The 16,665-nt window shown below is 44.1% G+C and overlaps 1 protein-coding gene across 1 annotated transcript in view; it reads right to left on the bottom strand.

Annotated features, from left to right (window-relative positions):
* Positions 1–16,665, bottom strand: part of LOC128661188 (cytochrome c1, heme protein, mitochondrial) — a 76,682-nt gene that overhangs the window by 26,188 nt on the left and 33,829 nt on the right. Inside the window, exon 4 of the mRNA XM_053715431.1 lies at positions 2,462–2,619. Coding sequence (XP_053571406.1) covers positions 2,462–2,619 — 158 coding nt within the window. The remainder of the gene's footprint in view (positions 1–2,461; positions 2,620–16,665) is intronic.

The following is a 16,665-nucleotide window of genomic DNA, read 5'->3' as shown; positions in this document are numbered from 1 at the left end:
TATTAAGTAATTTGGACTTAGAAGTAACATCAGCTGACCAGGATTTTAGCCACAGTGCCCTGCGTGCCTGTATGGCGAATCCTGAGTTCTTAGCCGTAAGTTTGGTTAAATGTACTACGGCCTCCGAAATGAAAGAATTAGCTAGTTTAAGGACTCTAAGCCTGTCCGTAATGTCGTCTAGCGTAGAGGAACTAAGGTTCTCTTCAAGCGACTCAATCCAAAATGCTGCCGCAGCCGTAATCGGCGCGATACATGCAAGGGGTTGTAATATAAAACCTTGTTGAACAAACATTTTCTTAAGGTAACCCTCTAATTTTTTATCCATTGGATCTGAGAAAGCACAGCTATCCTCCACCGGGATAGTGGTACGCTTAGCTAAAGTAGAAACTGCTCCCTCCACCTTGGGGACCGTTTGCCATAAGTCCCGAGTGGTGGCGTCTATTGGAAACATCTTTCTAAATATTGGAGGGGGTGAGAACGGCACACCGGGTCTATCCCACTCCTTAGTAACAATTTCAGTTAGTCTCTTAGGTATAGGAAAAACGTCAGTACTCGCCGGTACCGCAAAGTATTTATCCAACCTACACAGTTTCTCTGGTATTGCAACAGTGTTACAATCGTTGAGAGCTGCTAAGACCTCCCCTAGTAGTACACGGAGGTTCTCCAATTTAAATTTAAAATTTGAAATATCTGAGTCCAATCTGTTTGGATCAGAACCGTCACCCACAGAATGAAGCTCTCCGTCCTCATGCTCTGCGAGCTGTGACGCAGTATCAGACATGGCCCTAGCATTGTCAGCGCACTCTGTTCTCACCCCAGAGTGATCACGCTTGCCTCTTAGTTCAGGTAATTTAGACAAAACTTCAGTCATAACAGTAGCCATATCTTGTAATGTTATCTGTAATGGCCGCCCAGATGTACTAGGCGCCAAAATATCACGCACCTCCCGGGCGGGAGATGCAGGTACTGTCGCGTGAGGCGAGTTAGTCGGCATAACTCTCCCCTCGCTGTTTGGTGAAATTTGTTCACATTGTACAGATTGACTTTTATTTAAAGTAGCATCAATACAGTTAGTACATAAATTTCTATTGGGCTCCACCTTGGCATTGGAACAAATGACACAGATATCTTCCTCTGAGTCAGACATGTTTAACATACTAGCAAAAAAACTTACAACTTGGTTATAATCTTTTTTAGCAAACAAACGCACTGTGCCTCAAAGAGGTACTAACGATTAAATGACAGTTGAAATAATGAACTGAAAAACAGTTATTGCATCAAACTTTAAAACAACACAACTTTTAGCAAAGGTTTGTTCCCATTAGTAAAAAACAACACTAATTAAATTTGTACATAAGAAAACAAAACAACGTTTTTTATACACAGTCACTATAAGAATTCTCACAGCTCTGCTGAGAGAATTTACCTCCCTTCAAAGAAGTTTGAAGACCCCTGAGATCTGTCAGAGATGAACCGGATCATGCAGGAAATATAAAAGTAGCTGACTGGAATTTTTTGATGCGTAGCAAAGAGCGCCAAAAACGGCCCCTCCCTCTCCCACACCGCAGTGAAGAGAAACGAAACTGTCACAATTAAAGCAAAAAACTGCCAAGTGGAAAATAATGCCCAAATATTTATTCACACAGTACCTCAGCAATGTAAACGATTCTACATTCCAGCAAAAACGTTTAACATGAGAATAGTTATTAAAAGGATTAGTGACCTTTAACACAGTAGTTCCGGTGAAATACCATCCCCAGAATACTGAAGTGTATACATACATGTCATTTTAACGGTATGGCAGGCTTTTCTCATCAATTCCATTCAGAAAATAAAAACTGCCACATACCTCAATGCAGATTCATCTGCCCGCTGTCCCCTGATCTGAAGCCTTTACCTCCCTCAGATGGTCGAGAACAGCAATATGATCTTAACGACTCCGGTTAAAATCATAGTAAAAAATCTCTGTCAGATTCTTCCTCAAACTCTGCCAGAGAAGTAATAACACGCTCCGGTGCCATTTTAAAATAACAAACTTTTGATTGAAGTCATAAAAACTAAGTATAATCACCATAGTCCTCTCACACATCCTATCTAGTCGTTGGGTGCAAGAGAATGACTGGGACTGACGTAGAGGGGAGGAGCTATATGCAGCTCTGCTGGGTGAATCCTCTTGCATTTCCTGTTGGGGAGGAGTTATATCCCAGAAGTAATGATGACCCGTGGACTGATCACACATAACAGAAGAAATCTATGTTTATAGCACAGCAGAATCTGTTGGCACTAATAATCGTAATTCAGATTTATCAACTATCACTGACGAGAACTGGTTAACACAGAATCTCTCTTCCCCCAACATATACATTGAACTGTGGGAATTTTATGTAACGGATATGGTGGTGCTAGTACATTTGTTGTAAGCAATCACTTCTGTTTTTAGGTCAGCACATCCTATGAGTACCTGGCATTGGCAATGTAGCTAAGGTCAGGAGGCAATGCGCCATTATTTGCTGCTCTCCCAGCCTCGCTGTTGGGATACGGCTTGGGGAAATAATCAGACAGCTTCCCAGGACGGGTGAACATTTCTCCATTCTCATCTGGACCATCAAGAATTTCAAACTGAAAAAAAATGAAGAGCACAATAAGAGAACCAGAGTAAAAGCCCAACATCGAATAGTTCTTTGCTTGTTACCAGTAACACTACACTCACTGAGGCAAGATGATGCGTGTAGTCCTGCGCTTGCTACCAGTAACACTACACTCACTGAGGCAAGATGATGCGTGTAGTCCTGCGCTTGCTACCAGTAACACTACACTCACTGAGGCAAGATGATGCGTGTAGTCCTGCGCTTGCTACTTGTTACCAGTAACACTACACTCACTGGGGCAAGATGATGCGTGTAGTCCTGCGCTTGCTACTTGTTACCAGTAACACTACACTCACTGGGGCAAGATGATGCGTGTAGACCTGCGCTTGCTACCAGTAACACTACACTCACTGGGGCAAGATGATGCGTGTAGTCCTGCGCTTGCTACCAGTAACACTACACTCACTGAGGCAAGATGATGCGTGTAGTCCTGCGCTTGCTACCAGTAACACTACACTCACTGAGGCAAGATGATGCGTGTAGTCCTGCGCTTGCTACTTGTTACCAGTAACACTACACTCACTGGGTCAAGATGATGCGTGTAGTCCTGCGCTTGCTACTTGTTACCAGTAACACTACACTCACTGGGGCAAGATGATGCGTGTAGACCTGCGCTTGTTACCAGTAACACTACACTCACTGGGGCAAGATGATGCGTGTAGTCCTGCGCTTGCTACTTGTTACCAGTAACACTACACTCACTGGGGCAAGATGATGCGTGTAGTCCTGCGCTTGCTACTTGTTACCAGTAACACTACACTCACTGGGGCAAGATGATGCGTGTAGTCCTGCGCTTGCTACCAGTAACACTACACTCACTGGGGCAAGATGATGCGTGTAGTCCTGCGCTTGCTACTTGTTACCAGTAACACTACACTCACTGAGCAAGATGCGTGTAGTCCTGCGCTTGCTACTTGTTACCAGTAACACTACACTCACTGGGGCAAGATGATGCGTGTAGTCCTGCGCTTGCTACTTGTTACCAGTAACACTACACTCACTGGGGCAAGATGATGCGTGTAGTCCTGCGCTTGTTACCAGTAACACTACACTCACTGGGGCAAGATGATGCGTGTAGTCCTGCGCTTGCTACCAGTAACACTACACTCACTGGGGCAAGATGATGTGTGTAGTCCTGCGCTTGCTACTTGTTACCAGTAACACTACACTCACTGGGGCAAGATGATGCGTGTAGTCCTGCGCTTGCTACCAGTAACACTACACTCACTGAGGCAAGATGATGCGTGCAGTCCTGCGCTTGTTACCAGTAACACTACACTCACTGAGGCAAGATGATGCGTGTAGTCCTGTGCTTGCTACCAGTAACACTACACTCACTGAGGAAAGATGATGCGTGTAGTCCTGCGCTTGCTACCAGTAACACTACACTCACTGAGGAAAGATGATGCGTGTAGTCCTGCGCTTGTTACCAGTAACACTACACTCAGAGGCAAGATGATGCGTGTAGTCCTGTGCTTGCTACCAGTAACACTACACTCAGGCAAGATGCGTGTAGTCCTGCGCTTGTTACTTGTTACCAATAATACTACACTCACTGAGGCAAGATGATGCGTGTAGTCCTGTGCTTGCTACTTGTTACCAGCAACACTACACTCACTGAGGCAAGATGATGCGTGTAGTCCTGCGCTTGTTACCAGTAACACTACACTCACTGGGGCAAGATGCTGCCGTGTAGTCCTGCGCTTGCTACTTGTTACCAGTAACACTACACTCACTGAGGCAAGATGATGCTTGTAGTCCTGCGCTTGTTACTTGTTACCAGTAACACTACACTCACTGAGGCAAGATGATGCGTGTAGTCCTGCGCTTGCTACTTGTTACCAGTAAAACTACACTCACTGGTGCAAGATGATGCGTGTAGTCCTGCGCTTGCTACCAGTAACACTACACTCACTGGGGCAAGATGATGCGTGTAGTCCTGCGCTTGCTACTTGTTACCAGTAACACTACACTCACTGAGGCAAGATGATGCGTGTAGTCCTGCGCTTGCTACATGTAACACTACACTCACTGAGGCAAGATGATGCGTGTAGTCCTGCAATTGCTACCAGTAACACTACACTCACTGTGGCAAGATGATGCGTGTAGTCCTGTGCTTGCTACTTGTTACCAGTAACACTACACTCACTGAGGCAAGATGATGCGTGTAGTCCTGTGCTTGCTACCAGTAACACTACACTCACTGGGGCAAGATGATGCGTGTAGTCCTGCGCTTGCTACCAGTAACACTACACTCACTGGGGCAAGATGATGCGTGTAGTCCTGCGCTTGCTACCAGTAACACTACACTCACTGGGGCAAGATGATGCGTGTAGTCCTGCGCTTGCTACTTGTTACCAGTAACACTACACTCACTGAGGCAAGATGATGCGTGTAGTCCTGCTTTTGCTACTTGTTACCAGTAACACTACACTCACTGAGGCAAGATGATGCGTGTAGTCCTGCGCTTGCTACCAGTAAAACTACACTCACTGAGGCAAGATGATGCGTGTAGTCCTGCGCTTGCTACTTGTTACCAGTAACACTACACTCACTGGGGCAAGATGATGCGTGTAGTCCTGCGCTTGCTACCAGTAACACTACACTCACTGCGGTAAGATGATGCGTGTAGTCCTGCGCTTGCTACTTGTTACCAGTAACACTACACTCACTGAGGCAAGATGATGCGTGTAGTCCTGCACTTGCTACTTGTTACCAATAATACTACACTCACTGAGCAAAGATGATGCGTGTAGTCCTGCGCTTGCTACTTGTTACCAGTAACACTTCACTCACTGGGGCAAGATGATGCGTGTAGTCCTGCGCTTGCTACCAGTAACACTACACTCACTGCGGTAAGATGATGCGTGTAGTCCTGCGCTTGCTACTTGTTACCAATAATACTACACTCTCACTGAGGCAAGATGATGCGTGTAGTCCTGCGCTTGCTACTTGTTACCAATAATACTACACTCACTGAGGCAAGATGATGCGTGTAGTCCTGCACTTGCTACCAGTAACGCTACACTCAATGAGGCAAGATGATGCGTGTAGTCCTGCACTTGCTACCAGTAACGCTACACTCACTGAGGCAAGATGATGCGTGTAGTCCTGCGCTTGCTACCAGTAACACTACACTCACTGGGGCAAGATGATGCGTGTAGTCCTGCGCTTGCTACTTGTTACCAATAATACTACACTCACTGAGGCAAGATGATGCGTGTAGTCCTGCACTTGCTACCAGTAACGCTACACTCAATGAGGTAAGATGATGCGTGTAGTCCTGCACTTGCTACCAGTAACGCTACATTCACTGAGGCAAGATGATGCTTGAAGTCCTGCACTTGCTACCAGTAACACTACACTCACTGGGGCAAGATGCTGCGTGTAGTCCTGCGCTTGCTACCAGTAACACTACACTCACTGAGGCAAGATGATGCGTGTAGTCCTGCGCTTGCTACTTGTTACCAGTAACACTACACTCACTGGGGCAAGATGATGCGTGTAGTCCTGCGCTTGCTACCAGTAACACTACACTCACTGCGGTAAGATGATGCGTGTAGTCCTGCGCTTGCTACTTGTTACCAATAATACTACACTCTCACTGAGGCAAGATGATGCGTGTAGTCCTGCGCTTGCTACTTGTTACCAATAATACTACACTCACTGAGGCAAGATAATGCGTGTAGTCCTGCACTTGCTACTTGTTACCAGTAACACTTCACTCACTGGGGCAAGATGATGCGTGTAGTCCTGCGCTTGCTACCAGTAACACTACACTCACTGCGGTAAGATGATGCGTGTAGTCCTGCGCTTGCTACTTGTTACCAATAATACTACACTCTCACTGAGGCAAGATGATGCGTGTAGTCCTGCGCTTGCTACTTGTTACCAATAATACTACACTCACTGAGGCAAGATGATGCGTGTAGTCCTGCACTTGCTACCAGTAACGCTACACTCAATGAGGCAAGATGATGCGTGTAGTCCTGCACTTGCTACCAGTAACGCTACACTCACTGAGGCAAGATGATGCGTGTAGTCCTGCGCTTGCTACCAGTAACACTACACTCACTGGGGCAAGATGATGCGTGTAGTCCTGCGCTTGCTACTTGTTACCAATAATACTACACTCACTGAGGCAAGATGATGCGTGTAGTCCTGCACTTGCTACCAGTAACGCTACACTCAATGAGGTAAGATGATGCGTGTAGTCCTGCACTTGCTACCAGTAACGCTACATTCACTGAGGCAAGATGATGCTTGAAGTCCTGCACTTGCTACCAGTAACACTACACTCACTGGGGCAAGATGCTGCGTGTAGTCCTGCGCTTGCTACCAGTAACACTACACTCACTGGGGCAAGATGCTGCGTGTAGTCCTGCGCTTGCTACCAGTAACACTACACTCACTGAGGCAAGATGCGTGTAGTCCTGCGCTTGCTACTTGTTACCAGTAACACTACACTCACTGGGGCAAGATGATGCGTGTAGTCCTGCGCTTGCTACTTGTTACCAATAATACTACACTCACTGAGGCAAGATGATGCGTGTAGTTCTGCACTTGCTACTTGTTACCAGTAACACTACACTCACTGAGGCAAGATGATGCGTGTAGTCCTGCACTTGCTACCAGTAACACTACACTCACTGGGGCAAGATGCTGCGTGTAGTCCTGCGCTTGCTACTTGTTACCAGTAACACTACACTCACTGAGGCAAGATGATGCGTGTAGTCCTGCACTTGCTACCAGTAACGCTACACTCACTGAGGCAAAATGATGCGTGTAGTCCTGCACTTGCTACTTGTTACCAGTAACGCTACACTCACTGAGGCAAGATGATGCGTGTAGTCCTGCACTTGCTACCAGTAACGCTACACTCACTGAGGCAAGATGATGCGTGTAGTCCTGCACTTGCTACCAGTAACGCTACACTCACTGAGGCAAGATGATGCGTGTAGTCCTGCGCTTGCTACCAGTAACACTACACTCACTGGGGCAAGATGATGCGTGTAGTCCTGCGCTTGCTACCAGTAACACTACACTCACTGGGGCAAGATGATGCGTGTAGTCCTGCGCTTGCTACCAGTAACACTACACTCACTGGGGCAAGATGATGCGTGTAGTCCTGCGCTTGCTACTTGTTACCAATAATACTACACTCACTGAGGGAAGATGATGCGTGTAGTCCTGCACTTGCTACCAGTAACACTACACTCACTGAGGCAAGATGATGCGTGTAGTCCTGCGCTTGCTACCAGTAACACTACACTCACTGGGGCAAGATGATGCGTGTAGTCCTGCGCTTGCTACTTGTTACCAATAATACTACACTCACTGAGGGAAGATGATGCGTGTAGTCCTGCACTTGCTACCAGTAACACTACACTCACTGGGGCAAGATGATGCGTGTAGTCCTGCGCTTGCTACTTGTTACCAATAATACTACACTCACTGAGGCAAGATGATGCGTGTAGTCCTGCACTTGCTACTTGTTACCAGTAACGCTACATTCACTGAGGCAAGATGATGCGTGTAGTCCTGCACTTGCTACCAGTAACACTACACTCACTGGGGCAAGATGCTGCGTGTAGTCCTGCGCTTGCTACCAGTAACAGTACACTCACTGAGGCAAGATGATGCGTGTAGTCCTGCGCTTGCTACCAGTAACACTACACTCACTGAGGCAAGATGATGCGTGTAGTCCTGCACTTGCTACCAGTAACACTACACTCACTGAGGCAAGATGATGCGTGTAGTCCTGCGCTTGCTACTTGTTACCAGTAACACTACACTCACTGAGGCAAGATGCGTGTAGTCCTGCACTTGCTACTTGTTACCAGTAACGCTACACTCACTGAGGCAAGATGCTGCGTGTAGTCCTGCGCTTGCTACTTGTTACCAGTAACACTACACTCACTGGGGCAAGATGATGCGTGTAGTCCTGCGCTTGCTACTTGTTACCAATAATACTACACTCACTGAGGCAAGATGATGCGTGTAGTCCTGCACTTGCTACTTGTTACCAGTAACACTACACTCACTGAGGCAAGATGATGCGTGTAGTCCTGCACTTGCTACTTGTTACCAGTAACGCTACACTCACTGAGGCAAGATGCGTGTAGTCCTGCACTTGCTACTTGTTACCAGTAACGCTACACTCACTGAGGCAAGATGATGCGTGTAGTCCTGCGCTTGCTACTTGTTACCAATAATACTACACTCACTGAGACAAGATGCGTGTAGTCCTGCGCTTGCTACCAGTAACACTACACTCACTGGGGCAAGATGATGCATGTAGTCCTGCGCTTGCTACTTGTTACCAATAATACTACACTCACTGAGGGAAGATGATGCGTGTAGTCCTGCACTTGCTACCAGTAACACTACACTCACTGAGGCAAGATGATGCGTGTAGTCCTGCACTTGCTACTTGTTACCAATAATACTACTACACTCACTGAGGCAAGATGATGCGTGTAGTCCTGCACTTGCTACTTGTTACCATTAACGCTACACTCACTGAGGCAAGATGATGCGTGTAGTCCTGCACTTGCTACTTGTTACCAGTAACGCTACACTCACTGAGGCAAGATGATACTGGTAGCAAGTGCAGGACTACACGCAACACTACACTCACTGAGGCAAGATGATGCGTGTAGTCCTGCACTTGCTACTTGTTACCAATAATACTACACTCACTGAGGGAAGATGATGCGTGTAGTCCTGCACTTGCTACCAGTAACACTACACTCACTGGGGCAAGATGATGCGTGTAGTCCTGCGCTTGCTACCAGTAACACTACACTCACTGGGGCAAGATGATGCGTGTAGTCCTGCGCTTGCTACCAGTAGCACTACACTCACTGAGGCAAGATGATGCGTGTAGTCCTGCGCTTGCTACTTGTTACCAATAATACTACACTCACTGAGCAAAGATGATGCGTGTAGTCCTGCGCTTGCTACCAGTAACACTACACTCACTGGGGCAAGATGATGTGTGTAGTCCTGCGCTTGCTACTTGTTACCAGTAACACTACACTCACTGAGGCAAGATGATGCGTGTAGTCCTGCGCTTGCTACTTGTTACCAGTAACACTACACTCACTGAGGCAAGATGATGCGTGTAGTCCTGCACTTGCTACCAATAATACTACACTCACTGCGGCAAGATGATGCGTGTAGTCCTGCGCTTGCTACTTGTTACCAATAATACTACACTCACTGAGGCAAGATGATGCGTGTAGTCCTGCGCTTGCTACTTGTTACCAGTAACACTACACTCACTGGGGCAAGATGATGCGTGTAGTCCTGCGCTTGCTACCAGTAGCACAACACTCACTGAGGCAAGATGATGCGTGTAGTCCTGCGCTTGCTACCAGTAACACTACACTCACTGAGGCAAGATGATGCGTGTAGTCCTGCACTTGCTACTTGTTACCAATAATACTACACTCACTGAGGCAAGATGATGCGTGTAGTCCTGCACTTGCTACTTGTTACCAATAATACTACACTCACTGAGGCAAGATGATGCGTGTAGTCCTGCACTTGCTACTTGTTACCAATAATACTACACTCACTGAGCAAAGATGATGCGTGTAGTCCTGCGCTTGCTACCAGTAACACTACACTCACTGGGGCAAGATGATGCGTGTAGTCCTGCGCTTGCTACCAGTAACACTACACTCACTGGGGCAAGATGATGCGTGTAGTCCTGCACTTGCTACCAGTAACACTACACTCACTGGGGCAAGATGATGCGTGTAGTCCTGCGCTTGCTACCAGTAACACTACACTCACTGGGGCAAGATGATGCGTGTAGTCCTGCGCTTGCTACTTGTTACCAGTAACACTACACTCACTGAGGCAAGATGATGCGTGTAGTCCTGCGCTTGCTACTTGTTACCAGTAACACTACACTCACTGAGGCAAGATGATGCGTGTAGTCCTGCGCTTGCTACCAGTAACACTACACTCACTGAGGCAAGCAGGGCCGGATTTACATCTCAGGTGCCTGTAGGCACAAAAACCTGAAGCGCCCCCCTACCCCCCCCCCAAAAAAAAAGTGGAAAAAAAAGAGGACTTTTTTTATTATTATTTAGGACAACTAAAAATAAATATTAGATGTAAAATTACATTTTCCCTTTTATGGAGATACACAAATACACACACCCATTGCAATATTTGTTGTAATGGAAGCTACACCAAAAATCAATATTCACTTGACTCAAATGGCCATACAATTTCTATTATGTATAACAAAAACAAATCATGTTAAACTTTTAATGCAAAATATTCTAAAGAAAACCCTATTTAAAGGGACATAAAATGTGACAGTTTGCTAGAGCATTTTAATATTGCACTAGTGCTTGCACAGAAGTGTGTTAGCCTCTTGCAAAAGAGTTAAACACATAGTCAATGTCAGTTCTGAGACAGCAATACACATCTGTGCAGACCCAGATGGGCTCATAGGACATGTTTATTGACAAGCCATTAGAGTATTGCTTTTCTGGAGATGACTTTGACTATGTGCTTAACATTTTGTTGGAGTTAAACACAGTTTTGTGTAAACAATAGCAATATTAAAACTAGCAGCATGCAAGCTCATCAACAACCTGTGCAGCTAGTGGAAGAAAACATAAAATGTAGGTATTTTTTCCACTACATGAAAAAAATCTTGTGAACTCTGATATTTTTGGTACAAATACACACAGATGTTACATTTATTTTGTTCTGAAATATAAATATAATGTTGCTCTCAAAGGAAAACATGGAATGTTGTAGATTATATGTAATCCAGGGGTCAACAAATGTGTTTAAAATAAGAAATTAGAAATTCAATTTACCACAATACAAAAATACCACACTTACTTGATAAAAGAACAGATTAACAATTTTTTATGTAATGTGTGTGTATGTGTATATATATATATATATATATGTGTGTGTGTGTGTGTGATGTGTGTGTATGTGTATATGTGTGTGTGATGTGTGTGTATGTGTGTGTGTGTATATATATATATCAGTGACGTCAGAGGCTGGTGAGGCAGTGGCTTGGATACGCCTTCATTCTTTAGATATCCTTTGTTGAAGAAATAGCAATGCACATGGGTGAGCCAATCACATGAGGTATCTATGTGCAGCCACCAATCAGCAGCTACTGAGCATATTTAGATATGATTTTCAACAAAGGATATCAAAAGAATCAAGACAATTAGATATTAGATGTAAATTGGAAAGTTATTTAAATTGCATGTTCTTTCTAAATCATGAAAGAAAACATGGGTTTCATGTCCCTTTAAATGGTGTCTTGGAAAACTGGTCAACTTAGTAAACATCTGATTTTAGTCTAAAGGATTGTAACAGAAACACTTGCCAGATAACAAAATGCTTGCTCTGATTATGAGATCTAGAAATCCATGCCCATTAAAATATGTTTAAAACATACTTTTTACTTTAATGCTGCAAATTATGATTATAGATTCTTTCATTATTCAGTAAATATAAAAATGTCTTGATCCAGTGGCGGCTGGTGAAATTTAAAGATGGTGGGGCGCTTGACCCCACCCCTTTAAATAAAGCCACACCATCAGATGGCACTACCAATTCATTAATTAAATAAATAAAAGGTAGACAGAAACACATACACAGAGGGTTAGAGAGAGAAAGAGAGAGAAAGACACACACAGAGGGTTAGAGAGAGAGAGAGAGAGACACACAGAGGGTTAGAGAGAGAGAGAAAGAGAGAGACACACACAGAGGGTTAGAGAGAGAGAGAAAGAGAGAGACACACACAGAGGGTTAGAGAGAGAGAGAGAGAGAGAGAGAAAGAGAGAGACACACACAGAGGGTTAGAGAGAGAGAGAGAGAGAGAGAGAGAAAGAGAGAGACACACACAGAGGGTTAGAGAGAGAGAGAGAGAGAGAGAGAGAGAGAGAGAGAAAGAGAGAGACACACACAGAGGGTTAGAGAGAGAGAGAGAGAGAGAGAGAGAAAGAGAGAGAGACACACACAGAGGGTTAGAGAGAGAGAGAGAGAGAGAAAGAGAGAGAGACACACAGAGGGTTAGAGAGAGAGAGAAAGAGAGAGACATACACAGAGGGTTAGAGAGAGAGAAAGAGAGACACACACAGAGGGTTAGAGAGAGAGAGAGAGAGAGAGAGAGACAATCAAACACAGAGGGTTAGAGAGACACATAAGGGATGAGAGAGTCAGAGGGGGAGGAAGAGAGACAGAGACCATGGGGAGAACAACACATAAGGAGAGAGATGGATAGATAGATATAGAGAGAGAGAGAGAGAGAAAGAGAGAGAGAGAGACACACACAAGGGGGGAGGGAGAGAGACCACTGCATTTTTATGTAATAAAACAGCAGAGCTACAGAGAGTTAAGAAAGTGAAGGCAAGCTGTTAAGTTAGTGGGTGTAAAGGTTGAGGAAACAAAATACAAAAACGATCATTCAACTGCTGTTAAAGAGTAAAAAAAAACAACAAATACTACACCACATTCATTAAATTATAATTTTCACTAACAGAATCCCTTTCAGTGAAATCTAAGCTTGCAGAACTTACTAAGATGTGGATTAAACACTGCTTATTGACTGAATCTCTTCCTGCTCTGCCTCTGTCTGAATTAAGGAAGTGACAGTGGCACATTCCACTGCACTTAGAGGGGAAGAACAGAACTCTCTTTCACTTTAGCAAAAGCTGGCAGCTTCACAGCACAGCAACAAAATAAATGAAAGTAGTTTTTTTCCGTTTTTGTTTTGTTTTATATGATTTAACATCCAGCCCCAACCCTAAGTTCCACTGACTAATGCCTCTCACTAGATTAGTTCAGCCAAAATAGGACTGCCTCAAATAAGCAATTATGGGACATGCAATAAGCTTAACCACTTTAATCCAGTAGGTGGCGCAGCATGTTGTGTAATGGTGGGCAGACCTGCTTGTGCCTCTCCATTGCACAACATGTACCTGCGGAAAAAAAATGCAATTTTTTTATTTTATTTTTTTAAAGCCCATAAAAAAATATATATTTTTGCCCATATGAGAGGTGAAACACTGCCTCACCTGCCTCTAGTGACTGCACATCACTATATATATATATATATATATATATATATATATATATATATATATATATATATATATATATATATATATATATATATATATATATATATATATATATATATATATATATATATATATATATATATATATATATATATATATATATATATACACATATATATATATACATATATATATATACATATATATATATATATATACATACATATACATACACACACACACATACAAACAAATATGCCATGTGAGTGGTTTACACACATACACATTTTACAGCCTTACAGTCTACAAACTTTGTTGTCAAAGTGCCCTAAAGGCTGTAAAATTTGTAAATCACAATTGGCAGCTTGTAATAAAGAGCAGAGCAGCTAGTCCCACATAACCTCCACACCTCCAAGGCCTTTATAGAACAAAAACATTCATCCTGAAGCAGAATTTAACCCCCTGGCTATAAAAATGCCCTACAGCACATAAGTGAATACACTGCAACCCTCTCTGGTAGCCAAGGGGTTAAAGTGCTCTGCTTGTTATGTTGTCATTCTAGGCAGCATTAGAAGCCTTGTACAGTCCTAACCTGTTTTGAAGCTTTCATTCCTCAACAAAAAGTGTCTGCTACACATCAGCATGGAGCTTGGCTGTGTGAGGCAACAGAAGTACATAAAATAAAAGTGAAACTAAACATGCCTGGCGAAAATGGGAGGGGTTTAGTTTAAATATTTGCCCCTCTCTCCTTCATGGCTCCCTCAACTGCTGTAACATATTCCCAATAAACACTCGACTCTAAGCACCTGGCAGCAAAATTCTTACTAAAATTAATGCCCTCAATGCCCTTTTTTTTTTTATTACTGACAGGCAGGCGCCCCTCACTGCAAGGCGCCTGTAGGCACATGCCTACTGTGCCTAATGGGAAATCCGGCCCTGGAGGCAAGATGATGCGTGTAGTCCTGCGCTTGCTACCAGTAACACTACACTCACTGAGGCAAGATGATGCGTGTAGTCCTGCACTTGCTACCAGTAACACTACACTCACTGAGGCAAGATGATGCGTGTAGTCCTGTGCTTGCTACTTGTTACCAATAATACTACACTCACTGAGGAAAGATGATGCGTGTAGTCCTGCGCTTGCTACTTGTTACCAGTAACACTACACTCACTGGGGCAAGATGATGCGTGTAGTCCTGCGCTTGCTACTTGTTACCAGTAACACTACACTCACTGAGGCAAGATGATGCGTGTAGTCCTGCGCTTGCTACTTGTTACCAGTAACACTACACTCACTGGGGCAAGATGCTTCGTGTAGTCCTGCGCTTGCTACATGTTACCAATAATACTACACTCACTGAGGCAAGATGATGCGTGTAGTCCTGCACTTGCTACCAGTAACACTACACTCACTGAGGCAAGATGATGCGTGTAGTCCTGCGCTTGCTACATGTTACCAATAATACTACACTCACTGAGGCAAGATGATGCGTGTAGTCCTGCACTTGCTACCAGTAACACTACACTCAGTGGGGCAAGATGCTGCGTGTAGTCCTGCGCTTGCTACTTGTTACCAGTAACACTACACTCACTGAGGCAAGATGATGCGTGTAGTCCTGCGCTTGCTACTTGTTACCAATAATACTACACTCACTGAGGCAAGATGATGCGTGTAGTCCTGCACTTGCTACCAGTAACACTACACTCACTGAGGCAAGATGATGCGTGTAGTCCTGCACTTGCTACTTGTTACCAGTAACACTACACTCACTGGGGCAAGATGATGCGTGTAGTCCTGCGCTTGCTACCAGTAAAACTACACTCACTGAGGCAAGATGATGCGTGTAGTCCTGCGCTTGCTACCAGTAACACTACACTCACTGGGGCAAGATGATGCGTGTAGTCCTGCGCTTGCTACCAGTAACACTACACTCACTGCGGCAAGATGATGCGTGTAGTCCTGCACTTGCTACCAGTATCACTTCACTCACTGCGGCAAGATGATGCGTGTAGTTCTGCACTTGCTACCAGTAACACTACACTCACTGAGGCAAGATGATGCGTGTAGTCCTGCACTTGCTACCAGTAACACTACACTCACTGAGGCAAGATGATGCGTGTAGTTCTGCACTTACTACTTGTTACCAGTAACACTACACTCACTGAGGCAAGATGATGCGTGTAGTCCTGCACTTGCTACCCGTATCACTACACTCACTGCGGCAAGATGATGCGTGTAGTCCTGCACTTGCTAACAGTAACACTACACTCACTGAGGCAAGATGATGCGTGTAGTCCTGCACTTGCTACCAGTAACACTACACTCACTGAGGCAAGATGATGCGTGTAGTTCTGCACTTACTACTTGTTACCAGTAACACTACACTCACTGAGGCAAGATGATGCGTGTAGTCCTGCACTTGCTACCCGTATCACTACACTCACTGCGGCAAGATGATGCGTGTAGTCCTGCACTTGCTAACAGTAACACTACACTCACTGAGGCAAGATGATGCGTGTAGTCCTGCACTTGCTACCAGTAACACTAAACTCACTGGGGCAAGAAGGGGGAGAAAAAAAAAAAAAAAAAAAAAAAAAAAAAAAAAAAAAAAGACTCCTGGCCATTTATACTCTGGGACACTTGGTTCAATTAACACCTCCAAAACAATGGCACCTGAACTGGTTCATTTATTTCTATTATTTAATATGGACTACAGTTGCATTCAAACATAAAAAAGAAAAAAAAAAATATATATATATATATATATATATATATATATATATATATATATATATATATATATATATATATATATATATATATATATATATATATATATATATATATATATTAAAGGGATACTAAACCCATTTTTTTTTTCTTTGATTCAGAGAGCAGAAATTTTAAGCAACTTTCTAGTGGACTCCCATTAATCTTT

Source organism: Bombina bombina, chromosome 5 (assembly GCF_027579735.1).
Source record: "Bombina bombina isolate aBomBom1 chromosome 5, aBomBom1.pri, whole genome shotgun sequence".
Classification (NCBI taxonomy): Eukaryota; Metazoa; Chordata; class Amphibia; order Anura; family Bombinatoridae; genus Bombina; species Bombina bombina.
Note: the sequence above shows the minus strand (reverse complement) of the source record. Positions and strands in the feature narration are given on the sequence as shown.